The sequence below is a fragment of the Tubulanus polymorphus genome, chromosome 3 (genome assembly GCF_964204645.1).
Source record: "Tubulanus polymorphus chromosome 3, tnTubPoly1.2, whole genome shotgun sequence".
Classification (NCBI taxonomy): domain Eukaryota; kingdom Metazoa; phylum Nemertea; class Palaeonemertea; order Tubulaniformes; family Tubulanidae; genus Tubulanus; species Tubulanus polymorphus.
This window is the reverse complement of record NC_134027.1, coordinates 18,576,383-18,602,300: the sequence shown is the minus strand read 5'-3', so window position 1 is coordinate 18,602,300 and position 25,918 is coordinate 18,576,383. Positions and strand designations below refer to the sequence as shown.

The 25,918-nt window shown below is 38.4% G+C and overlaps 3 protein-coding genes across 8 annotated transcripts in view; 1 reads left to right on the top strand and 2 right to left on the bottom strand.

Moving 5' to 3' along the window:
* LOC141902896 (uncharacterized) overlaps window positions 1-24,966 on the bottom strand; it is a 49,888-nt gene extending 24,922 nt beyond the window's left edge. Inside the window, exons 1-12 of one of the 4 annotated variants that reach the window (XR_012618972.1) lie at window positions 24,878-24,966; window positions 24,508-24,554; window positions 23,829-23,889; window positions 23,653-23,739; window positions 23,473-23,526; window positions 23,028-23,393; window positions 22,871-22,918; window positions 20,218-20,310; window positions 20,015-20,077; window positions 19,852-19,914; window positions 19,716-19,781; window positions 18,429-18,596 (exon numbers count right to left, since the gene is read on the bottom strand). Coding sequence is in view for 3 of the 4 variants with exons in the window: in XM_074790826.1 (XP_074646927.1) it covers window positions 18,511-18,596; window positions 19,716-19,781; window positions 19,852-19,914; window positions 20,015-20,077; window positions 20,218-20,310; window positions 22,871-22,918; window positions 23,028-23,393; window positions 23,473-23,526; window positions 23,653-23,739; window positions 23,829-23,889; window positions 24,508-24,525 (1,005 nt within the window). In the remaining variant the exon portion in view is untranslated. Of the gene's footprint in view, window positions 1-18,131; window positions 18,597-19,715; window positions 19,782-19,851; window positions 19,915-20,014; window positions 20,078-20,217; window positions 20,311-22,870; window positions 22,919-23,027; window positions 23,394-23,472; window positions 23,527-23,652; window positions 23,740-23,828; window positions 23,890-24,507; window positions 24,555-24,877 lie in introns of those variants that run through there. The other 3 variants (XM_074790826.1, XM_074790827.1, XM_074790828.1) reach the window with 3 other exon arrangements.
* On the top strand, window positions 881-16,112 carry LOC141902897 (aquaporin-5-like). 3 transcript variants are annotated; one of them, XM_074790832.1, is made up of 4 exons: window positions 881-1,596; window positions 11,907-11,987; window positions 14,855-14,907; window positions 16,068-16,112. In XM_074790832.1, exons 1-4 carry the CDS (start codon window positions 1,006-1,008, stop codon window positions 16,075-16,077), a joined length of 735 nt encoding a protein of 244 aa, XP_074646933.1. In that variant the 5' UTR covers window positions 881-1,005; the 3' UTR covers window positions 16,078-16,112. The 3 variants fall into 3 exon arrangements, with proteins under 3 accessions (XP_074646933.1, XP_074646932.1, XP_074646931.1); XM_074790831.1 differs by lacking the exon at window positions 16,068-16,112 and adding an exon at window positions 13,698-13,771 and having other exon boundaries at window positions 11,907-11,988; window positions 14,855-14,981; XM_074790830.1 differs by lacking the exon at window positions 16,068-16,112 and having other exon boundaries at window positions 14,855-15,714.
* On the bottom strand, window positions 15,788-18,096 carry LOC141902895 (uncharacterized). Its single transcript, XM_074790825.1, has 3 exons — window positions 17,961-18,096; window positions 17,119-17,694; window positions 15,788-16,588 (listed from the first exon to the last, which is right to left on the bottom strand). Exons 2-3 carry the CDS (start codon window positions 17,683-17,685, stop codon window positions 15,881-15,883), a joined length of 1,275 nt encoding a protein of 424 aa, XP_074646926.1. The 5' UTR covers window positions 17,686-17,694; window positions 17,961-18,096; the 3' UTR covers window positions 15,788-15,880.
* Window positions 24,967-25,918: the final 952 nt, after the last annotated feature.

Sequence of the window (25,918 nt, the reverse complement as noted above, 5' to 3'; positions counted from 1 at the left end):
CACTTCCTGTTTAACTGCCAGTCACCTGGCCACAAAACAGAAATCTACGCCCTGTTTTCCTCATTCAACAATAGAATAACTAATCAAATTTCCAATCTCACTGAAACCAATAACATTAACTTCTTACTAAACGGCAACATCTCCTTTTCGACCTTCATACTAACATTCAAATGCTAAATAATGTTTCAAAATTTATTCACAGTAACTAGCAACAATTCCAACAATAGACTTCTACATATGTACATTATCTGCTCTGTTAGCCATTTCATGTAAACCCAAAATTGATAATAAATCTACATTTCATTTAAATTTTCTAATTAATCCCGAATAAAGATTAGGGGACAATGAACTTCCGTCGGTGGACATACGACAACCGAGATAAAATCCCGGGTCTGTACGATTAGAGTTACAGTGGTATATACTACAGTTATTCTATCGGGTAACATCTGTTTTATATGGATAGATAGAATTTCTAGACGCCAATAGAAAACGATCTCATGTGCAAAAATAAATGTATATACGGGTAATGTGTGATTCTTCTGTAGTCCGATATTTAATATCATGAAAGGCACAGGTCTTTGAGTAAAAATTATTCTAAATATTCTAGTGACAGTCATTACCAGAAGGTTATATTTAAATGATCGATTAAAGAATACGAGAGTCTACGTTCTTGCGTCGGTGAATGTTGGAAGTGGAGATGGTAGTTTGTTTGTGAAGCAAGGATTATTAATTCAGAAATATTCAATAAGCTTTATAGTGTTGTAATATGTAACCGTGGAACATGTTGCTGATATGACTACGCGATCCGGAGGTAACATGCAGTAGCAGCTGGCATTAGGGTAGCGGTGTCAAATTGTCTGCTGCTCGGGGAATCAAGTCGTTCAGTTTCCAGTTACTGTAGGTTTCGGATAGTGACGCACGTACGCGCACAGAGAATTGCTTCGCGTGTGGATTCCCTTGCAGCACAACTCTACTTTCAATCGCTCGCGTTTCAGTGTTACTGGTATGTCGGCGTTGGACACGATCACGGCTAGAGTCAGACAATTTCTGAATTCAGCTATGGCCACCAGTTTGGATGATTTACGCAGCCCGGTTTTCTGGAGGGGCTGCGTCGCTGAATGTTTGGGAACGATGTTCCTAACATTTATCGGTTGTGGTTCATGCATCAGTTGGACCAAAGAAAACTCATCGCCCGTTCAGATTGGGTTAGCATTCGGACTTGCCGTTGGAACATTAATTTGGTGTTTGGGAAACGCAAGTGGTGGACACATTAACCCAGCAGTATCAGTGGCCATGGTTGTTACTGGTAAAATCAGTATTGCTCGAACAATGTTGTATATGTTTGCTCAATGCGGGGGAGCTATTGTCGGTGCTGGGATTCTTAGAGGGGTGACTCCTTATCAAGTTAGTGAGAAGATCGGAGCCACGGTTTTGGCAACATTTATGACTCCGGCGCAAGGATTCGGGGTTGAATTTCTTATCAGTTTTATCCTGGTGTTTACAGTATTTGCGACATGTGACACAAAACGAAATGATTTGAAAGGATGTGGACCTCTGGCTGTTGGTTTAGCTGTTGTGACTGGACATCTGATGGCGGTAAGTATTCCAGAGAAGTGTCCATGGCGCACACATTTGTTAGAAAATAACTTAGTAATCAACATATTTTCGACCATCAAAAATATCAAAAATAAACTATCAATACATATTTCGTTTAGAATTTTCAATGAAATAGAATAAGGTATAGTAACGTCTTGATGCGCTGATGGGTAACAATACTAACCTTACATTATGAAAAAAACACAATAGAACACAAGGACTACCCACGGCAATGGATCCTCTTACGCAGACAATAACTCATGTGTCCAGCGTGTTATTTTCATTTTTAGCAGTTCAAAACTTCTGTCCCCGATAACTATGGCCCTGCAAGATTATGCCTATACTTTGATTATTAGAAAGCGTCAATACGTTTAAACGAAAACAACATTTTTAGATTTCGGTTAGAAGCCAAAATCGTTACGTGATTACTTGAAATCAATTAATAAATTAATTGACGACATATGATTTTAGTCATAGTAATAAAGTAACGGGTTACATGTCCAATCCATTTCTGACCGGACGGGCCCAGTTATGCATTCTGTGTCTTTATCCTATTGAAACCGAAGGATACGGTTGTATTTCGTCTGACAGGGTACTACGTACTTGCCACTATGGGCTCACTGGCGATAACAATGTTCCACCACTTTAGTAAGCTGATTAATTCAATCTGTAACTGTGAATCTGGTTACTCTAGGAGTTATTGATGCGATTAGTCTAGCATTAAATGGGGAACTTACAATTGTCCATCAGTGTGTAAACCTGAGCCCCAGTCCGGATTAAAACATTCCATGCAATAAATTGGGACGACGTGTGTGACGACGTAAACTCGAAGATGACCAACGATCAACGGCTACTACGACTTAGACCAAAGCAACAAGTAAATATTTTATTTTTCGAAAAGGATTATCACAAGTTTTTAAATCCTGGGTCGTAATTTGAAATATTAATTGCATGTACATGTATATAAGCCACACATGTATTACGCGTATAATGATTTGTCATGTATATTAAGGGTACATGAAACAGCAAGCTAATTATACTAGATAATTTAGCTACGTCGTCCGGCAGCCTGCCGGGGGGGGGGGGCTTTTGTTCATTTTCGGGCCCATTTTGCCTGAAACTTGCGACAAAGTCTCAAGGTCAATGGACCTCTAGTGAGATCTATTTTAGAATGGCAAAACGGACAGTCGGTTTGTTAAATATGCCGAACCAGCATCAGGCCTTGGGTTGATGAGACTCTTTTTTATCCAATATTGCTAGAAACAATCTTATTACATCGTAGTTGTAGTGGTTCTAACTAAAATGTTTTTGGTAAATCCAAAATGGATAAACTATGGACGTCCTGTGTGGAACGAAGAAGTTTCAGGGTGTGTCCGGGCCCCCGCGGACACCCCTAGATCTGCCCCTGGGCCCAGTCAAAATTATGGTCAATACAGCACGTCTTAAAGATGCAGAGACAAAATATAATATAACAACCGACCCTTCACATCATATCGTTGTAGAGTGAAGCGCGCAGTCTCAAAAATCAGACATCTTGCTTTTGGGTTAAAAAAAACCGAGGTAATTTGGCGCTCCTAGAGCCCCATGCTGCCTCGATCTGTTATAGATGACCGTAGTTTTAGCTATGGACAATTGCTCTGCGCACTCTTCCCCCGACCGAATTCAGTGGTACTTGCGTAATTTGGCAAAATACTTGGATAGAACACTAAGGACTCCAGATTTTGGATTTGACGCCGGATTCCAGAACACGAACTATCTAAGGGAACCAGGGCTGAAGTAATGTTGAAGATTTCTAGGGACCTTTCATTCTTTGTATAGAATTACACCAGCATACCAGGTATAAGATTATGTTTCCAGTACTAGTTACTCTCGTATCTATTTATATTGTATTTTATTGTATAACCAGACTTGAGAGAACGTGCATTTTCCTTGGGTTGCATGTACACGGAATAAATTCTAAAACAATAAACTTCACCTGCAACCTGAATATAACTCGGGCCAGATTTTGATATATTGTAATGACTAGTTATACGATAACTGAAATATCACCTGAATGTCGGAGCGTATTGTATTCAAACCTACGTAAGGCGTTTGCGAATGAATGATGGAGATGGGTGCATTCAATCCTAAGATATAGACAATTGACTAAATCGGCTTTTTCTGTTGGGTATCCTTTTCGCGGTCGAAACTTGTTAGTGCCCTTTATAAAATGTATAGTACCTAGATATTCATTTAATATGGGATTCATTCTAGTTATGGCACTTTTACCTGAGATCAGGAGGGCACATCAGTATGCGGGGCTACTTTTTACGTCAATCCGTCCATGGAAGAACAAGAACGGCACTTTTACAACAAAACATCCGGTGTCAAAGTACGTCAATACGTGGATGGTTTTCTTTTCAGTCTCATCAAGGTTCTCGCAGCAAAGTTGTGCTTTCCTCTAAAGCCCGCCGGAATGGCTCAAAAATGGTTTTTGCTTTTCAAAGATTTTGTGCCCTTAAAATTATGGAACAATCTTCAAGATAGGGTACTGGATCCGCCACTTTTTTGTTTAACCGGGCGTTGGTGAAACAGAGGATTACAATCCACAAAGAACTCTCAGCGGTTCATTAGAATCGATCAATCTGCAACAAACAACTATTATGTTGTTTCGGGTCGCGTGCATGATTTTATTGTTAACGGAAATGAAATCGTCTTTAAGTTATCCCAGGCAACACTTGAGTTAAACATCGACGGAAATCCTTTTTGTTGTAGCTTCAAACGATGATAAAAATGTAAGTGGAATATCAATCTCACAGATAAATATGTTATGTTGTTCCTATCAGAACGGACTAGCCATAAACGAATGAGTCGACGAATCAGACTTGACATCGTCTCCATACAAAGTTAGTAGTCCGTGCGTACTCCCTGTGTGCAACGGTGAAAGAGGTTTACACTATGTCCACAAAGGTGTGTATCGGGAGAAGTGTGCTCCGTGTCTACTCCGTGTATCAGAGGTGTTCATTGTGTATCGGGGAAAGTGTTTCTACTCTGCCAGGAGGTTTGAGGCAGTGGCTGAGGGTACCTCACGAGCCTAAAGGCTGGCTTATGTCGACAAGCAACGCGACGCCTACCGACTCCTACCGACGCAACTGAGAGCAACCGCGATCGCAGCCCAGCTTATTTCGACTGCGCTCCGATTCGCAGCAACTGAGGCCGACTAGCGGGATATGAGATCCTCCCATTTGCTTCCCTGCTTATGTCGGTAGCGATTACTAGCAACTGCAACGGCTCAAATGGTCACGTGATAAGCATTTTGAGAATAAATTTGAATTATTAGGAAATATACTACTATTAGAAAAGCTATTTCTCTAAGACTTTGAAGTTTCTGATTCAGTTTTGAATACAACGTGCTAGCGACATCTATAAAGATGGCCGCTCACACCATATATCTACCAATTTCGTTTCTAGATCTTCGGTCCAGTCCTCTGCCGTGCTGAAGGTTTGGTTTACGTTTTGAACTACTTGAATTTGAAAGTTTATGACTAATTACGAATGACGCTTACTAGCGGTGATAATTTGTACTATGTATATACGGTCTCTCATTGGCTGGAACCCCTGCGCCCAGTTCCGTCGCGTCGCAGATGAGCTTATGTCGGCTGCGATCGAAAGCAACTGCCCGCCTACCGTAGGCCGGAGTAGAACATGGGCAACTAGCCGGATACGGCTTGCGACGAGTCGGTAGGCGTCGCGTTGCCGTCGCAAGCCGGCTTATGTCGAACCGATTGAGGAGCAACTGGCGGCCTCTCGTAGGCCGCTAGTTGCCGCTAATCGGCGATAAACCCAGTTGCGTCGGTAGGCGTCGCGTTGCTTGTCGACATAAAGCAGCACTCAGGTCGCCCTACGACGCGACGCAACTGAAGACCACGAGTTGTAACCGCGCTTAGGTCGCTTACAACTAGAACTGGAAGCAACCGGCAGCAACGGGATTGAAACGTTCAACGCTAATCAGTGCGCGCTCAGGTCGCCCTACGACCGTCGCTGCAACGCGCGATTCAATTGATCATGTGATCTGTTCAAAATGGCGCCGCCCACGTTCAATTGATCATGTGATGTTCAAAATGACTATAGCACTTCCCTACAACGCGGAAATCGGTTGCAGTAGCGCTCAGGTCGACAAAAACGCTGTACAACTAGTGGTAGTCGCTGCGACGCGTTGCTGAGAGTTCAACATGTTCAACTCGCTGACGATCGCTGCCAGTTGCTCGAACCAGTCGCTTCTAGTTGCAGTTACAGTTGTAAGGGCGACCTGAGTGCCCCTTAAGCCAGCCTTAACGTGAGGCACTCAAATGACTTGAAATGGTCTTCGTGGAAGGAAGATAAATTCGAAAACCTGAATGGTGTTTCGAATATTCAATCGCACGAATTCATAGGACAACCTAGAGTGAGAAAAGGGCATCAAGCGTACTGAATGAAATGTGTTGAAAATGATAGGCATCAGAATGAAGGATATTAATTCAAAGTAAAAATATATCGAGAACCCTTTTCTGTCTGCCTCGAAGGACAGTTTTTCAAAAAAAGAAGGAAACAATTCGCTGTCAAAAAGGCAAAATTGATTCTAATTTTGTTTGCCAATGGGCGAGATATTAGAGATCTGTTTTAGCTAAGTGTACTTTTCTGGCAAAGTATGACAGCGTATCCTGTAAAAATTCTGGCTACGGGCGCATCGAAAAAGGCAATTAGAAAATATAGCTGCATAGCAGCGATGACGGGTTTCTGCCTAATTGGTTCATATGTCGAACTGGGAAGCGTACGAAGATTTCATCGAAATAATTCTAGCCCATAACATATGACTATTGCCAAGAAGCGCAACCTGGGTCAACATTATGCTGGATATGTGGATATTAGGAGTCCATTTGTCAAAGCTTGGAGTAATCATTTGACTAATCATTAGTCAAATGATTACTCCAAGGTCAAAGCATCGAAGCAATACAGTCCAACTTGTTAATGTCTCAGATGGAGCGCGCGGGGCAGGCCCGTCATTATATTGCTGACTTATCCAAATTACACTTACACAGCGCAACGTTTTTCAGTGTGTAAACTCCGTCGTACTCGGCATTATCGGACAGTGAGGAATTGAATTTTAGCCACCTGAGCCCTTGGCTTGATTCGAGCAAAAGACCTTAAATGACTTCACACAGAATTTGACTATGAGTCTAGGATTTTCTAAATTTTTGAAGAACGCTTTCTCTGGTTTTTGGCTCAATTAAAATTCACTCCTGAATACATTAGTAAAAAATTAGTCAAATAGATTCTTATTTCATTGAAAGAAATTCTACTGAACACAGATTTTGAAATGAATTATGTGTCGATTGATCCAGACGAAATAATTACAGCTAAATCAACTGACGATCAACAAGATGGAGTTTTCATTTATCTTCGGATAATTTGTCTACCCCTGATGATAAGCATTTTGGCGACATCTTTTGAAACCTCAACGCTTTATCTGCGCCCGTCAATTAGTCAGCCACAGTCGATTTTCATGCCATCTGACCTCTTTCCACCTGTAATTAAGCAATCTAATGTAAGAATTACTCAGTTATGTAATATAATAGAGGAGTGAAAGAAAGTATAATAAATATTTAAATCGTGCGTTTGTCGCGAAACATCTATTACTACTGTCTCGCAGAGCATAGACACCGACCGTTAAGCCATGTGGAATTGGAATTTTAGGGCTATTCGGTTTACTCCAAAACAAGTCTCTGATATACTTTTAAAAGCTTCATATCAAGGGTATTTCGTAGGACTCATGATGCCCGTGAATTATCATCCCATAATAAGCGCACAGCGAGCGCCGAAGGCGCGAGCTGGAAGCTCCTTAAGTTAATCGCGCGTATGAGGCAAATTCAAATTTTCTATATTTCTCCATACCGTCCTTCTCAAAAAATGTAGTTTACATCCGGGACACATGGGCATTGGCTAAATCGCGGTGACGAAAATGACGGTCACGGACGGAATTTCGTCGAAACTTGCGGGCCGCGTCGCGCGGGTAGTTAAAATACGTGAATGAAGGATAAAATGATTTTGTGTAATTTTCAGAATATTTACAAAGAATATTCACAAAATATTGTCAAAAATGTTATTTTTAGTTCGTATTTATCCGTAGAAACCGATTGGAAGACTGGATTCGAATCCCGCAAAAAGCACAGTCCCCTTCAGCAACGGGTCGAATTTTTAGGCCAGCCGTAGGCTGAGCCTATTACTATACAAATGGAGCGAATTTAAATGACATGGTTTCCACACAAAAGGCTCTTTTGCTTGCCAAGTGAGGGCATATTCGAACAAATCACGTATTTAAGCGTAATCCATTCTCGGAATCGTAGCGAGCAGAATTTTGAAATAGGGTCTCATAAAAATGTTTTCTGCATTTTTCACGAAAGTTAAATCGGGAAAATTTCAATTTTTATCAGCCAATCAGGAAGTTGTGTCTTCCCTGTGATTGGTTTATCTGAAATTATCAGCAGCTGTTCACGTGAATTATCGCGATTTCATTACTGGCGCTTTTGCGCATGACGTCATGTATCAACACGCGACAATACTTCCGCGTTCGCTACGTGTTCGCTGATTGGCCCATTTACTGGGAAATTCCACAGAAGCCTAATGTGGTTTGTTACAAGCGCTGTGATTGGCCCGACCCGATTCTGGCATGGCTTTAGCTTAGTGGGTTCGAATCCCTTGACGAGTGAAGATGATTGATCCTATCAATATCTATTGAAACAAATAAGTTTCCCGGTTGGGCAGCCGCGGATATCTACCGGAAGTGTTCCGGTTCGATATTTCGAGGTTTCGAGGAATTTTGGAGTGATATTGAAATCCGGTAAATACCAGCGGTAGATTGTGAAAACCCATTGCATGATATTTGTATTACTTAATCAACGAAAAGCGTCGGGGCCGCGCCAGGAGTTTTCGTGATTCAAGTAGCGCAATAGCCTACTTCTTCGTGTTCGTCCACCTCAATTTTCATTCCGCCGATCTCTGACACGGCTCTGTCCCCGTCGGCGCTGTGATTGCACTTTCGTACCACCAACATTTTTTATTTCTATATCAGGGAGGTCTGGAGAATAAAAAAGTCAAAATTTGGATATCACATAGATAGGCCTGATTTCATCGAATAAGTCGACGATGGTCGTTACGTTTCCGTACTTATTACCACCTAAAACCGTTTGAACAATTTTGTCACAACCAACATTTCGTTTACAGATATCAGGGTTCACGTGAACCCGCGGTCGTCTACTGTTTTACTTCCGGGTTTTATTTTAAGATTTAAAATTGTATTTCAAGATCGATTTCTATGAAATCTTTAGTTGATTTGGTGTTTGGGAGGAATTTTTATTTGCTCTACAGAAAATTCATCCTTGACAATTGCGCAAGGTTCGCGAAAAAAATGGTTTTACCAAATCGGGTGTATGACCTTGATATGCTAATTAGCCATGTGCCCGAATTGCAAATTCAATCAAATTTTATTCTGCCAAAAAAATGTTAAATACAATTCGCTTTCCGAGAGTTAATGGTATGCTGCATGGAACAAAGTTGTTTTGAGATGGGTCTTGAAGCTATTGAGGTCGAGAGATAACCATCTAGATAGTTCGTGAGAGTTCCAAAGTTTTGAAGAGGCTTCAAGGTAATGTCTTGATATTTGGTTTATACGTGTATCTACCCTAGACACATCTTCAGGCCAAAAACTGGCCCTGTCAGATTCAAGATGGCCGACTGGCAGCCATTGTTGTTCGCCAAAATCAGCACTTTTTACACATTTTTGAAGTTTTCGAGGGAAATTTTGAAGACACTTTTATCAATAACCTTGATCATTCGTATATATTTGTTTCCCCCGAGGGCCCATCGGCATGAGAAAAATTGGGTCGATCGGACTCAAGATGGCCGTCCTGTGACCTTTTTTGTTCCCAAAAATGTCAATTTTGGCCTGAATTCTGAGTACTGTAGCTTTCTAATGGTGCGCCATGTTTCATTGCAATTTGTAATGGGTACTCTTTGGAAAGGGATCTTTTATATCCGAGAGGGTATTTTTGACCAGGCAATTATGACGCACTTGGCGGCCATCTTGGAGTCATCAGTACTCATTCGTAGGTGGAAAAAAGTTTTTCCACATCATAATTGATACTTAAGCATATTTTGCAACTATAATCAATTGGAAAGTTGTAGCTCATGTTCTATGATCGAGGTGAGTTTCAAGCTCATTGGTTTTTGTTTATGGCCACCAGGGGGCGTTGAACAATACAATAACTTAGTATTTCTATATTACATTCGTACCTATGCATATTTTGCTACGACAATCAATTGGAAAGTTGTAGCTCATGACATGGTCTATGATCTTGGTGAGTTTCAAGCTCATTGGTTTTTGTATATGGCCACCAGGGGCGTTGAACAATACAATAACTTAGTATTTCTATATTACATTCATTCCTGCTGTCTGTGTTAACACACGATTTTACTACGTAAATGATATTGAGCAGGGAGTGTATATTGATAAATATAACCCACAGATTACATCATTTATAAAAAGCAAATCTGACAGGCTGGCCATTGTGCCCCTTGGGGCTCTTGTTTAGAATAACAAGCGCGCCGTTTTCACAGCATCGCTAAGGGTGGAGTCCAGGAGAATAACGCGCCGCGCAGTCCGCCTGTTACAAAATGACCGTCCCGCTCCACACAAGTACCCACATGAATAATTTACTCAATATTTTGCCAATCCCTCGTGGGAGTAAAATGCCGTGCGTTTTTTAACATATCGTATCTTTATGTGTTTTTACTCCCGTTTTTCAAAAGTTATTCCCCTTTTCTGTTTCGAGTAAAATTCGTATACGCTATTATCCGTATTTAAAATGCCGTTGTTCAATTAATTCCGTACCCATGCAACCCGTTGTAATACTTAGGAACAAATCTTTAGTGTAAAACATATAAAACTATTGAAGCCATGAGATTTAATGTAGAAATCTGACGTTTTTTAACTACAGAAAAATTTATTTTCGTGTAATCAATAAAACAATTGGCTCTCAATATGTAATCAACATTCCCAAACTCCCACGTTGTTTTTCGCAGAAAATGATTTTTTGAAATTTAATCACGGGTCCCTTAATTCGCTCGAAGGGCTATCATATTTTGGGTGATTTTCTTTGGTCACGCCACCGGGTGCCTTCCTTCAGCAAAACCTACATTTTGTACAATGTAGAACTTGGGAACAAATTTCTTGTGTAAAACATATAAAATTGTTAAAGCCGTTCGTAGATGATATCTGACGATACAGAAAGATTTATTGTCGTATGATATATTGTCGTATGTCAATTTGTAATCAACACTCCCAAATCGTGTTTTCTTTCGCAAATGTATGTATGTGTGTGTGCGTGCGTGCGTGTGTGCGTGCGTGCGTGCGTATGTGCGTGTGTATGTGCGTGTGTATGTGCGTGTGTATGTGTGTGTGTATGTGTGTGTGTGTGTATGTGTGTGTGTATGTATGTATGTATGCAAAATGTACATACGTACATACATACATACATACATACATACATACATATATATTTATAAATATATACATGAAGGCTGCAAGCGCTCGTTCTCCACTTGAATTCACGACAATCCAGATGAAAATGTATTGAACGAAATTTCCTAGAAAAGAAACCTAATACGGTGTTAGATGGATAGATAACCATCTATTACCTGCTTCGATTGGGGATCTGACAAGTCTAGGGTCCGGACATATGCAGACATTCCTCAGCATTAATTCCGTCACTATATTGTATGAAATACATGTACATGCCGTTGCATTATTCTTTCTGAATCATCCTTGGAACCGTTATTCAAGAAGGAAGTCTGTTATTTTTTGACGTAAGAGTAATTTGGGATGTGGTGACGTGGTCTTGCTTCAATTTACACGCACATAAACGTTGGCCCAAGGTAAAAGACAAATGTGTAAGCAGATGAAACCTCGTGTTTATTCCGCGTGTAAACCTGACTCCTCAACCGTTATAATCTAAAAAGTATATGATCCTCTTTTTATTGTTAATACTGAAGATAATTTTTGATCATCATATACATCGTTCTAGAACGTTTCTAGGCCAGCTGTAGGCTTTAAACCAAATCCTAGCAAATAGTTTCATTTTCATGAACATTGGTGATATTTTTAATGATAACGTCAGAACAAAAGTACTGTTTGTTGAATTTATATTTTGAGTGAAACAACTATATACCCACACTGAAAATAGTCTCAACTATCTACAACCTGATCATGTTACAAAGAAGATTTGTTTCTTATTCAGGTAAACTTCACTGGATCTGGTATGAATCCCGCTAGAAGTTTTGGACCAGCTGTAGTGACTGGGTTCTGGAGTAACCATTGGGTAAGTTTTGTAACATTTTGAATAATGGCGATGTAAATGGTAATATAGCGTGATGGTTTTCAATGTGAATCTGTATTATACTCTAATGGGTTGCGGGGTGTCCCTCGAGGGTTGATAATGCAGCCAATACACATAGTGATAAATATTCAAATATAAATTCGCTGTAATTCGAAATTATTCTAATTACGATAGTCACGTGATTAAATGTTGGCGATTGTGAGCAGATGGTTATTTATATTTCTTTCCTACTCAAAATGTTAGCATTTTGTCGAAACAATGATTGGTCTAATCCTAAATCCTGTTATTGGCTTCCCCATAACCATCAGAAAAATCTTATATGTGAAAGAAATCATTGTTTTGAATGAAGAATCCTATTTTCAAATATTTCTTTTTCAATTTTAGAAATTTTTTCCACATTGAGTCGCTAGGCCGCCGGCACCACATGCATGCTAATCGCTCGTCTCGCATTTTCAACTCAAAATCACATGTGACGAATGGAACTATTTTTCAGAATCTGAACTTATTGTTTATTGTTCTAAGTTGGCAGCTTTTTTTAAGGCTGAAAAAAATGATACCTTGTTTCTCCGCTCTGCTGAGCTTAAAAGTTGATCCGGCCGGCCGCCTATCTACCCTATACATTACTTTTTTTTAAATCGTGATCAATTTTACCATAACAGACTCGGTCGCTATAGAAATGAACTGTTTACAAATTTTATCATATTTTACAAAAATGACCCGGCCGCTGCGGAGAAACAAGGTTTCATTTTTGTTTAGCCTAACCGAAAATTGAAAGACCTGAAAGGTCAACGCGATTCAGAACTACTAGAGTCGACCTTCTGGGCAATGTCATGATGGTGCAAAAAGAAAGAAATATTCGAAAATAGGAATCTTTATTCAAAATTTTTTTCGATGTCCCCAGGACGCTTCCATTGAAATTAACACTCTTCCAAGCGCATTTTATCTAAAAACTGAATTCAAACCTGTTACGTCTAGTGCACTTTCGTGACGACCTTCTTGGAGAATATCATTTTGCCCTTAAGACATAAAAAAAACTTAACATTTCAAAATGACAGTCAAATAGGTAGATGTGTTTGTTACAGAAATGAAAATCATAGATCGGATTTAGGATCTTTTATGTAGATATTTGACAAGGCCGTCTTTTTATCTTATTTTGGGCTTGGTAAGAAAGTCTGTTTCAAATTCATCATAAATATGCCTCTATTTTCATAAAAGCCCATTGCTGAATATTGGATTTTTTGTGAAAAACAATAAAACAAATAAGAATATGAATCGTGTACGTATTCAATATCCAAAGGATAAATAATCCTTTGCATATAGAATATAGCTATTTTATCAGGTGTATTTTAAGAGGGTAAGTTGGAATGAATAGATTATTACCTCATGTAACTGCTGCTTTCCAGATTTATCGGATCTATGAATAGATATTTCACGTTTACGTATCATATGATTGCAACATTAAATCGTATATTTCTATTCGAATCAGCTCTGTGTTAACCTCATTACTGAAACTAATCTGTATTCTTTGCAAATGAGAATTCAAAACACGGTTGCTCAGCCACCCATCCGCATTGGTTAAAAAATCTACTGTGACAATCCATGGAAGTGTGAGTTTTACAGTCATGGGTTTATTTTCCATTTTTGCTCTTATCATTTCAATACTTGCATTTTTTTTTTGTTTGCGAATACTGGATGAGAGATGTTTTCAACCCCTTTCTCTGCATCTTCGTTCTACCGAAACACGGAATAATATATATTGAAATGAGGTAAAAACAAGACTGGATGATCTGAGGATTAATCTTGAGATATTAGTCTGAGAGGTACTGGTACCTACCGTGTAAGGTAATCTGAGATTGAGTAATATGTAGGAGGTTGAGTGGGCATTACAGTCATCCTTTCACTTTGGGGGTGTTCAGGTGTCGCATTTATAAAGATGGGGAATCCTTTTATTGTATAATTGAGGGAAGATCAATTTTCAATAGTTGGTTGAGTGCGAGATAACCAGAGCGGCTCAAAACCGAGCCGATGAAAATGAATTAATTATAAAATGCGTGACATTAGCCGCGATCACACGGAGAAGATTTGGCCCGGGCCAAATTGGCACCGATCAGGCTCGGGCCAAATTTGGCCCGTGCCTAATTAGAGAGCGCGTTCACACGCAAACCATTCACTCGATACTCAACATAACAATGCTCAAACAAAGCGAAGTGGTTCATTTCCGGTACCAGTTGCAATTCAAACGCAATCATTTGTCTGGTGCTAAAATTAGGCTCGTGCCTGGTCCGACGTTTTTGGTCAGGCCAAATTTGGCCCGGGCCAAAGAGGCTCGGGCCCATTTGGCACCCGTGTGAACAGTTGTTCGGGCCAAAAATGCTCGTGTGATCGCGGCTATACAGTGAGGGAGTGCGTTGTTCGGATCTATGGAGACTGGACACGCTCGCTCCTCGCCTCATATAAACATTAGTTTCTGTAAAAGGAGATTGGCTAGTGATGTGGAATGGTCAGCGCACTGGGGACCGAGGCAACTTCCGTCAGGGTTATATTTTATTTGATACCAAACGGGGATTAAAATGGTGTTCCTTAGCACACATCCGGTGATAAACAACCAATTAGCGATATATATCGCCATAAAGTAATTGTTTCGTTTTTAGATTAATGTCGTTTGAGGAAAGTAGAAAATGGCAGCTTTGATCAGCTAGGAAAATCCGAATCGTCTATTAAAAAGTCCAAATGAGACGAGGATAATAAGATATTTGTTAAATACTGGCCCTGTCGCTAAGCTCAATGAGCTCAGGTCTTGTGAAAATTAGAATGGAAAGGATTGTAACTGACTGTTGTTGTACTTTTAGGTTTATTGGATTGGACCGCTGCTGGGAGGGGCTATCGCTGCCATATTGTACGAGTATGTATTCTCAGGAGATGCTACATTTTCACGAGCCAAAGGTTACTTATTAGCTAGCCAATCGGCCTCCTCCCAGCCTGCAACAGCTACTGTATCCGCCGCACCACCTCTCAACGATCATAATACGATACTTCCATCAAATACTCTAGATATCGAAGTTGTCGAAGACAAAACGTCATCGGTTTAAGCTTACAGCGTAATTAGTTTCAGTGAGCAGCCATGCGTAAAGGTTATTACATCATCGATTTGGCGGTGAAATTCGGGCCTCCTTTACGTGTTCAATCTACCTACTTATCGTGTATTGTTTTTAACTGATGTTATATTTTATATACTAACCGAAATGTTTACGAATTTTTGCTCGCTGCGCTTATCTTGTCATTCTTGTCAGATTGTATTTTCATTTTCACGCAATTTTAATTGATTATATATTTGTTCTTGTAAATGATACCATTAATTATATTTTTTATATTATATGATTAAAACTTAAAACTGCTAAGAAATTCAGATAATGCCTCTAGTAATTTCCAGTCAACGGGAAAAACAGTAAAATATATAAGTATGGATGAATAGATGTAAATGTACTACTCTTGAGAGTGACAAGGTCTCCTAGCGACAACTGCTTTTTGTAGTATCTTGAATCCCGCCTACTCTTGTGTTATCGTAATCCATGTATTGCGTGGGGAGAAACTTGCTGTTTTCTCAGAAAGTTAAATGATGCTGTTCGGTATATAACATGAAACAAGTTACTTTTTCTAAGATAAAACATCATTTTAGTCAATGTTATCTTCCAATTTGCCATATATTGAGTACATATACCCAACTTAAAATACAATTTATTTACATGAATCTAAATTTTACAAACATATATAAAATGAACTTGAAATTGAAATCTGCGTAACATACTTTTCTGGAATGAATTCAACAGATGGAAGTATACGTTATGTAAGGTAGAATCGGTGCAAAAGAGTATGAATTATTTGAAAATTTTATAAGTAATAGTTTTAGGCAGTCTGTTGATGATAAAAACTGCGCATGTTATTATCAGTATTATGATTAATGGAGCTATCAAGGCTAAGAATGATGCGGAGCACCAAACAAATCCGACTGAAAACAAAGTTAAAGCAATAAATATCAAACTCAATAAAGTCGTCCGTTTATAGTTCATTTTGAGAAGGAACCTGACACCAGGACGCGAGGAGACGGGAGCATCGAAAATTACAACTTCGTCTTCGTCAGCTGCAATGGATATTGTGCGCAAAGCGTTAAAATTACCCGTAAAAGTTCCATCGATTTCAACATTTTCCATTTGATCAGGGTTTAATGCATTACCAGAATCTTGCGATATCTGACTACCGGACCGATCGGTCCTTTCATCAGGGTCGGACAACTCGACGGATACGGTCGATATATTACTTTCGGTGCGGTCCCGCGATAACTCTCGTAGATCTACATCAGCTAAATGATGGGTATTTATGATTCCCTCACCATTTCGCCAAAACCAAACAACCTGAGCGGCGTTTATATAGACTAGCGAACACGTAAAATACGTCATAGATACGTACTGTATTGGCATTAGCAATCCGTATGCGGACAAGAAATCAGTACTGCGCCCAGCGACTGCCAGTGATACGGATACAGTAGACTGACCGCTCGTCGACTTCCGAATAATGTTAAGAATTATCTGCAAAAACAAGTTAAAATATCTTTCATGTAACGTGTGAAAATAAAGGGAAGACGCATTTTTTATAAGTGAACACGATCGCATATACACGTACATAATATCTATTGCGTCTTTTAATATAGATACATGTATTAACTATAGGCTGTTCTACTTTGTATGTGAACTGTGTGAATGAATATCTATTTCTAGTTTTGTGAACTTTATCCAGATTTAACATGGCTAGGTCTGGAATAATCAAAATCTCAGCTCAATTTTTTTCAATGACCATAAATAAAATCTAAAGTTCGCCCTATGATAAAACGTCTATAATACGTACAGTGATTTTATTTCATTCATATCGGATCAAACAGACATAGGCCTATGACACTTTCTCGATTTATTAACTATGCGATAAGCATTATATAGCGATAAACGCTATAGAAGAACGCTTGCGGAAATGTCCAAACATGTCCGTGTTAACCAAAGGCTCGTTATAAACTTGTATAATGTTTTCATAAGATTTACTGAATTTTTCCATCACTAAAACGTACCTGTGGAAAAAGTTCTGTGGACCACAGTATTATAGCAACCCATTGAAATTGTCGGTAGACATCTAAACAACTATCTAGTACCAGAATTCCAATCCAAACGAACAAACACGATACAGTGTACACCAGTTTCCATTTAAATTTGTAATGCTCCTTGTTGCTGTATCTATAAAACTGCGTAAGTAATATCAAACCCAGGACTGGCAGATATACCGCCTGGATCTTTATATAAAGGGGCAAAGGGTCCCTACCAGATCCGTATACAAAGCACATATTCAGTAAACTGGCGGTGACATCCATCGTGGCCCAGGCTAAACTCAAACCTGCCACCGATTTGTGTCTATAGTTTTTGTAGAGTTGTGGCAAAATCACCAAGAACCAAATAGCCGTACTGGTTAAACCACATAGATTAAAACAAACACATAATCCCACGGGCCAATCAGACCGACAATTCTCCACTAATCCATATATATGATACCAATTTGGTAAACCATCTGTACTATTAGTTATATTAGTGAAATTCATCGCAGAGGGTGTGCTTGTCAACAGCTTCTTCTGTATTGTCGGCATTTCTTAAATCTAGAAAATATACAATATAAACTAGTGGATCGAACAGTTTATTTTGATTGAGAAACTACAATAATCATGATACTTTTTTAAAAAATTTCCATGGGAATTTTGACTCGTATCCAATCACGCGTCCTACGATAAGTGGCCTTTTGCGTAAGTGGTTGCACCGCGACTTAGCAATTTAATTTCATATCTTCATCATACTTGACAACGATGTTTTGAATGATATGTTGGTTATGAATTGATGGAACAGCTAAAGACTGAATATCACTTACCTTCGATTTCAGTGATTGTCACACAAACAATAGAAGTGATATTATACAGAGGTCTTGTACGTATGTATGTATGATTTCTGACCCAGTTTGCAAAATCAAATTATTACTATCATATAATATGTAATTTGGACTGCGATCTCTGTAGAATGAAAACAAACTAGGCTGACATGAAAGCTTGAAGTAAACTTTTATTGCTGATTATGAGTAATATCCAATATGAAATACTGATCTATTTACTCGAATATGGCATGTACAGTACTCTGAAATGAACTTTGGATAAAGAAACGTTCGATACCAAACTGTGGATTACATATCTTTATATTCCGATAGATGGCACAGTGTATGCAGATTACAGAACAAAACAAATATTATAAACTTGTAATTAAATAAGCTTGATTATAATGCTTTCAACCTAAGATTTGTTTAACAGTCGTTCCTCAAAGTGGTTCAATATCTTATATAGGTTACGTACGGAAGAAACGCCCAGAATTTTTTCCAATTCTATAAGATAACTAATAATTCAGTTAAAGCCGCGGGCTCATTTCACTCGTTAGTTCTTCTTTAATTCAGCAAATCTTTTTAAAGCTTGCAGGGCTCGCAGTTCCAGGAGTTCTCTCGCCGCTGTATCACTTTCATCTACGAAATAAATGTCCAGTTAGTATATACATACGCTGATTTTGTTTCTATAGGCCTACATGTAGTAGAAATATTTTGGTTTTCTAAATTGAATAATTGGGAAGAATTTGGTGACGAAATGGAACTGTCGTGATGCGGTACGGTACGGCGTGGATTTACAGGAGGACATTTAGGATAAAAACGTTTAAAGGTAAAATTCCGTTTCAACAGCTGATTTACATAGGTCAGGTAAACAATCAACTTTTTCCTATTTTGATTGCATCAGAACGTCACGTAGAAACGAGTGCGATGAAGTAGCGTCAGTTGTATAGATGGTTGGGGCATGATTAACCCGGTCGGTTCGACAGGCTAAGTGGTCGACCCTTTCCATGACGCGTTGACTACTTTTCAATTTTCGGTTACGGATGCACATGCTTAGCGTTCAATTTCATATCAAGGTTGTTTACGCTATCAAAATGCTGCCGGTCACCTTGAATCGCGCTGTATAACTTATGTTACCATTCTATTGTGTTTCCTATCATTCAAATTTCAAATATACCTAGTTCACAAGAATTCTGTATTTCTTTCAAGTAACATAATAAAAAAGTATGCATTTTCAAGAGATTTTTTTATCAATTTATTATTACTCCATTTGTTATAGAGAAAAATATATACCCGTACGTGTATAGAGAAAATAAATCATAAAGTACCAATTATACAAGCGCTTGTCGTTGCATTTTTTATTGGACATCGGTGGATTGCGCTATGAGGACGTTGATTCCGGTTTTATCATCATCACTATCAATGATTTGCAAAAGGATTTGACATTAAGCCACGAGGGGAAAAGATGTTTATGATAAAGAGGTGACGGACAGACAGTTGTTTGTTTATGGCCCGGTTTATATGGCGTGTCTAGGTATGCGTAATGACCTTGGCTCGATGAAGTCTAAGTCTGCAGTGTCTTCTTAACCGAAAATTGAAAGGTAGTTAACGCGTCCTGGAACTAGGGTCGACTGCTACAAGTATTTGTTCTTCCGGTTCCGTCACCAGCGTCCAGATGTGGTGGATATCTATGTGTATGTGTATGCGTGTGTGGTGTATGTGTATGTATGTATGCGCGGTGTGTATATTATCTCTTACCATCCCTTTTATCTGATCCCAATGGTTTCGCATATTCCTGTTCAATAATCGGTTCCTCGACAATTTCTATTGAGAATAAGAAAAGCAAAGCTGAACACAGTTATTTACGCAACGCGCATGTTAGCGACATATATACCTGATCTTTTCTTGCCCCCTAAAGCATTATATGTTTCGGGCTTGATCATCTCCTCGATCACTTCTGAATGGAAGATAACCCGTGGTTTGAATTAAACCCATGCGATGAAGGGGAGGTTTTGATACGTAATAGTGAGAGCGTCTCTGGCAGGAAATATGTTTACCTGATTTTTTCTTGCTTTCTAGTGGGGTATATGTGTCGGGTTTGATCGTATCCTCAGACACTTCTGCAAGAAAGAAGTAAGACAATGAACTACACTGTGGTATCAGAGTCTAATAATGATTTCTTGATTAACCCATTAATACCCGAACCCTGTGCTGGGGCACCATATGTCTGCGCCCTCAGTACCAGTCATGGGTTAAATACCTTGTTTTTCGTTGTCTTCGTTTTGTGACGAGAGAAATGAATTCCATGCGTCCATTTCAGCTTCACTTAGACCTTTTTCATCAGAGCGTTTTTCTGTAAAATTACCGGTAAAATCAACAAGACAGACTGGAGTGCGAATGGGCGATTTATCCGTTCTGAAGGTTATAAAGACATGATATAGACGTGATAATTTTCACTACTCGCGTTCAGAAAATCACAAAATGAATGTATTCGAGACTTCAGCTGTTGACGGAGAGAAGCATGAAGTTATTGAAACCAGACTGAAAAACCATCACCGTGGCCCGGGATACCATATCCAATTGGTGAAATGCTTGGCAATCTCACCATTTCAATAATGCGCCCCCCCCCCTGGAAATGTTGTTACAGAGCTTGTAAGCAACACAAAACGGCGTGGAAGAAGAAATATTGAGACTACGTGTTTACTATATGACGTTCTATTGATAAGTAAGGATTCACACATACAAAGATAAAGCAGGAACACGTGGTACAAAACACATGATACAATAAAGATCAAAAGTTCATGTAACCGCAACCACAAACTAAAACTACTTATGCATATTACTCATATCATAGGTTTTGGATAATACTATAAACAACAGGAAACTCAAAACAATCATGAAACATCTTCAAGCTTGCTATTGTTTGTGGTAACAAAATACGTATGCATAGCTATGTACCGATATAAATATGTAAATGATAACATGAATTACTGCTCATCCCATTCAAAAGTTCGTAATTCTTACAAATTTTTCATCTACATTTTTCAAGTTTTCATGATCAATATATCAATATATGTGGTTTTATATGCTTTTTACCGTTTTCAATTATCATCATTAGTTTTTAAGAAATTGTCAAACTTCCCAAACACGTTCTCTAGAGTATTTTTAGCTACAGTATTTTCCTATAACTATAACTGTTACTGTATATCTCCATATGAGGTAGCACTTCAAGATCTGTCAGCAAAACACAAACTCTACTTCCGATGCGAATATAGCTTTATTTCGTTCAGCAAACAAATATAGTTTTCGGCTAGCTAGTTTATCCCTGTCACGCAGGTTGCAAGGCTAGATCTCAAATAAATCTCCCTCTATCAAAGATTCCAATATATTTATACACAATATTAGAGTCACTGTAATTACAGTTGGTAATAACAAAGAGAAACACGCATTGTTATATATAGTGCCAGCTCAGTGAGTTTGTTGCGAGTAAGTCTTATGATTTTGAGACAATGTTTCTGAATAAATAATTAGATAATTAATATATGACACCTGAATGTCTTTGACACTGTAGTATGTTTTCATAATAATATAGTTGAGCATTTGTTTTGTTAAAGTATCGTGTTTGCATATTTATATCAAGAAATTTGACAATCTAACCGATCGTACTTTGTCAGAATCAACATTTTCAGTAACTATGGAAATAAGGGCACCTAGTTATTTGATGAATTGTAAATTGTCAATTATTTGATAATTGTGAATAATTTGATAATTGTTCCAACACCGACAATCATCTAAGATCGTCAAAATAGTCTTCTAGAGTCAAAATAGTCGAAATAAGTCTTCTAGTGTCAGGCATTTGAGTTTCATTCATCTCCCGTCAATACTTATCAGATTGCATCAATGAAATATTGCCGCAACAGATACAATTGGTGATTCTGTTACCAGTTGCTCAAAAACTAACCATCAGAAATTCCATAGTGTTATGGCGAGCACTCGGACTTTTTGAATTTTCAGAAACAGCTCCACATGGATGCAGCCATGGTTGTGTTAAACTTGACGCAAACCGTTGAACCGGGTTTGCTATTTTGAGGATGTTCGATTTTCGATCTTAACCGATCATGATACGAGCTGGAAGGTGTTTCAAATTGAATTGAAATAGGCTTAGCTTAGGCTTAGGCTTTGTTGGAAAGATTGGAACTTTGGAATATATTAGCATATATTGAGGAACATATTACATTCGTTTACTTTCTGTCGAAATTGATCTCGAGCGTATGAAAGTTGTGTTGAGATTTGGCACGAATTTTAAGTCACTTTCGATCATTCTAAAAAAACCATATCGGCTCAAGTCCCAGCGGCCAGATATTACACTATTATGACCGAAATAGTTGGTATATGGATGGGCCTCAAAATTGTGATTCAAAAATGTGTAAAAAGTGCAGCCGTGTCTAGGGATGCTACATGTACAGGAGAACCCGCTAAAGCGTCTTCAAAGCTTTCTAAAATAACTGGAATCCGTCTAACCAGGGAAGTGTGATGAGCTATTGCGGTTGATGTAACTATTGCGGGTTGTTCTGCGACCGAATCAAAGTTGATGTTGACTGGTGTTCAGATGGTAACACACACTCGATAAGCGTAGCTTACTGCTGTTGCGGTAACCTTTGATGTACGGGCTGAATTGAATAGCCTACATCCGGCAATTAAAAGCGTCCGTATTCCATCTCATCACACTTCCCTGGTCTAACGGACGAACGGAAGGACAACGGATGATAAGTGAATGCAAAACCCGCTGGGGTTATACGCCCCAAGTGAAGTGAGCTGGTAAAAAGATGGATTACACTGAAAAGCGAGATAAAAGAAGTCAGTTGAAATAAATTATTCGTAGTTTTGTCGCATCACAATAAATTGTTATCTACCTTCAACATTAGTTATTCGTTTGTCAAATGCCGATTGTGGATATTTTTCTGAAATTTCAAAAGTATTGTTTGTGCGATTTGTTTGTGAAAATACGTCTATATATAATTCTAATGTCAAAAATACGTTTGCATTGGCTTTTATGCAATAGTCACTTACTGTCTATCAACAACTTCAAGAGTTTGGCAAATGTTTTAGTATATATTTCAAGATCATTCCATCTCTGATTTTGTTTTTTTTCTTTCCCAATTTTATCATCAGAATTCGGCTGAGTTGTATAATCTTGTGACGCGGTTGTTCTAGTAGGGTCTTGGGTAGGCTTTACGTCACTTTCCTGTCTCTTATTTATAGACTGGGTTGTAGCATTGGAGCCTACAGCCATTGTAGCGTTAGATTCTGTAGAATCAGTGAGTTCTGTAGATTTATTTAGATTCAGATTCTCATGTTTATTCATTGTATCTCCTTTCTCCCTTAAGTTGCTATCTTTGTCATTTTCTTTGTCATTCTCTCTAGATGTATCTTTTGCTGCATATGAATTATTTTGAATAGATATCATGCAGGGAGGGTTTGGTTTATTTATCGGGTGGAGTTGAAACTAACTAACCTTCATCCTGGCGCCTCTGAGGAGTTGCAGTCGGAGATTGAGATCCATTTTCACCTACAATACAGTATAAAGCACGATGATTAATTCGTTATTCTTTCAGATCAGAAGACGAACTAGAGCTAGCTCTTCATGGTGTTAGACACCAGGGAGGCGCGAGAGAACGTCCTTGGTTTGACTAACCTTTCTTTGGTAATGCAATCTCCAATAGTCGAACAAATATATTCAACAGTCTTCGGAAATCCGCTACCTCCGATTGGTCATTATTGCCTTCAAAGTAGACACAAAATTTAATATATTCCACTTATACGTTCATCGAAGGAATTACGGGTACATATCCAATAATTGAAAATATGTACCTGGATTTTGACGTTTCGCGGGAGCAGCAGAAATTCCAGCTCCACACAACACGAAAATAATCTTAAAAATATCACGAAAACACACATTTTCATAAGTTTAAACTATATCCAGAGTTCGAAACTTCGTATCTTATGATATTTTGATAAGTAAAATTCATTTTATATTTACGACATCTTTTAAATCTTGTATATAGGTTTTAAAACTTTTCTATGGCTATTCTACACATATCTTCAGTTTGTCGAACAATCTAATTAGTTACCACCATGGTAGACACTTTTTCTAAGAGTTTTTTAAATTTTTTACAAAACATCTCCGCTAAATAGGTCAGGTTTGGTTTTCGTTTAAGTATAAACTGACGAGTTTTTTTCGGTGAATGTGAAACATAATCCAACAAGACGTATGTATTACCGCCGGGATTGCTAACCTTAATCAAAATAATGGACCATCCCGAGTCAAAACTTTTACAATTGACAAATATATCCTCTACTAACTATAACTATAGAATTGCGGCCATCATTTGGAAGAAACGAAGAAAGAAAGTCCGTGCAGGATTATCAAATCTTCAAATCAAATTTCTCGTAATCCCACTTCGATTCTGCCTTGTCAATATGACACCTGAAGTCAGCTTACTAATGCATTGAAATAAACGATGTATTTGTAGATGAAAAAGGAACTTACGATGAGTTTATAATGCATTCTGTTCCTGCGCGACGTATCTGTTACTTCTGCAATAGACAAACCTACTTTCCTAAAATAATATTCATCCGTCTCTCGTCATGTATAGGCTTATTCGTCAGTTGGATATAGTAGCCGCGTGGAAGGAAAAAATGAACTAAATTCTTTCGCAATTAGCTACATCGATTCTGCACATATATGTGATCCATGTATTATGCCATCATTCATCATGACTAACTGATATGCTTGTGAACAAGATATTATTCTTATAAGATACACTATCATTCTTATAAAACGTGTTTATAGGAAATGATTACCAATGGAAATGAGCAGTTTTAGAGATTTCATTGATACTAGGTTTAGTTTAACTCACCTGTTCAGAAGACTAGTTCGTCCTGTAATGCACTGTATAACGAGAACAGTTCCACACCTTCATTCCATAAAACCACTTATAAATACAGCATTTATCATTACTTAACATATTTTTGTGAATTTATTTTACTAAAGAGACCTACTTATGTCGACCTAATGTGTCTGGGAACCTCTCGTCTTATTGTATTTATCATATGTATACGTTTATCACATACCTCGAAATTTCAATCAATACACAGGGCTCTTTTTCGCATTTGAAAATAGATTTTTCATAAAATTGCTAAACGATTGTAAATTATTCATAACTGGAGCGAATAAAAACATCTTATTAAGACATCGCCCCGAAGAGGAGACGTGTGATCTATCATTCACTACGGCAATCAGCCGGGTCGGGTTTTCGGGTTTTCTTCCATTTTTTGAGAGGACCAACTGATTGAAAACCTTAAGAACATGAAGATATTTTTTCGTTCACGAAATACGTATTTGAACACACAACTTGCCTCAACGTGTAGACACACCTCGAAACTTGACCCAACAGAAGTGACATAATGTTGTAGATCTTGGACAAATACAAGAATATATATCAAAAGAATTCCACCAATTATCATGAGCGATATCACAAAAGCCTTGTCACAATACATCCGCAAATTTAATATTTATTTCGTTGAATCAACTTTGAATTAAAGAAAATCAGGGACAATAACATTAAAACTGGCATGATATCTAAACAGTTCTGATTACCGGTAGTTAATTAGAAAATACAGACATGAAGATGCACAGTCGAGACAAGTAATTTCAAATGTGAAACGAATGATTGTTTAAGCCAGACCAGGCTTTGACAATACATTTTTACAAAAATCACATTTTTCCGGATTCAGATCCAAATCACTTTTATCCGGATTTTGGTTTAATCTGAATGGATTTTATTAGTGCCAACTAATCCCAATAAGGCGAGATCTACACTACATATGCATACGGTAGCATTGGGTGTTTTATATAATTACATAATGAATAGAAATATCGCCTCGAAGAATGAATGAAT

Bases quoted from the DNA above. Each gene is read 5' to 3' on its own strand.
- LOC141902897 (XM_074790830.1), top strand. From the start codon at position 1,006: ATGTCGGCGTTGGACACGATCACGGCTAGAGTCAGACAATTTCTGAAT. The intron at 1,597-11,906 runs GTAAGTATTCCA...TTTCTTATTCAG, and splicing joins TGACTGGACATCTGATGGCG to GTAAACTTCACTGGATCTGG. The intron at 11,988-14,854 runs GTAAGTTTTGTA...TTGTACTTTTAG, and splicing joins GGTTCTGGAGTAACCATTGG to GTTTATTGGATTGGACCGCT.
- LOC141902895 (XM_074790825.1), bottom strand. From the start codon at position 17,685: ATGCCGACAATACAGAAGAAGCTGTTGACAAGCACACCCTCTGCGATG. The intron at 16,589-17,118 runs GTACGTTTTAGT...TTGTTTTTGCAG, and splicing joins CCACAGAACTTTTTCCACAG to ATAATTCTTAACATTATTCG.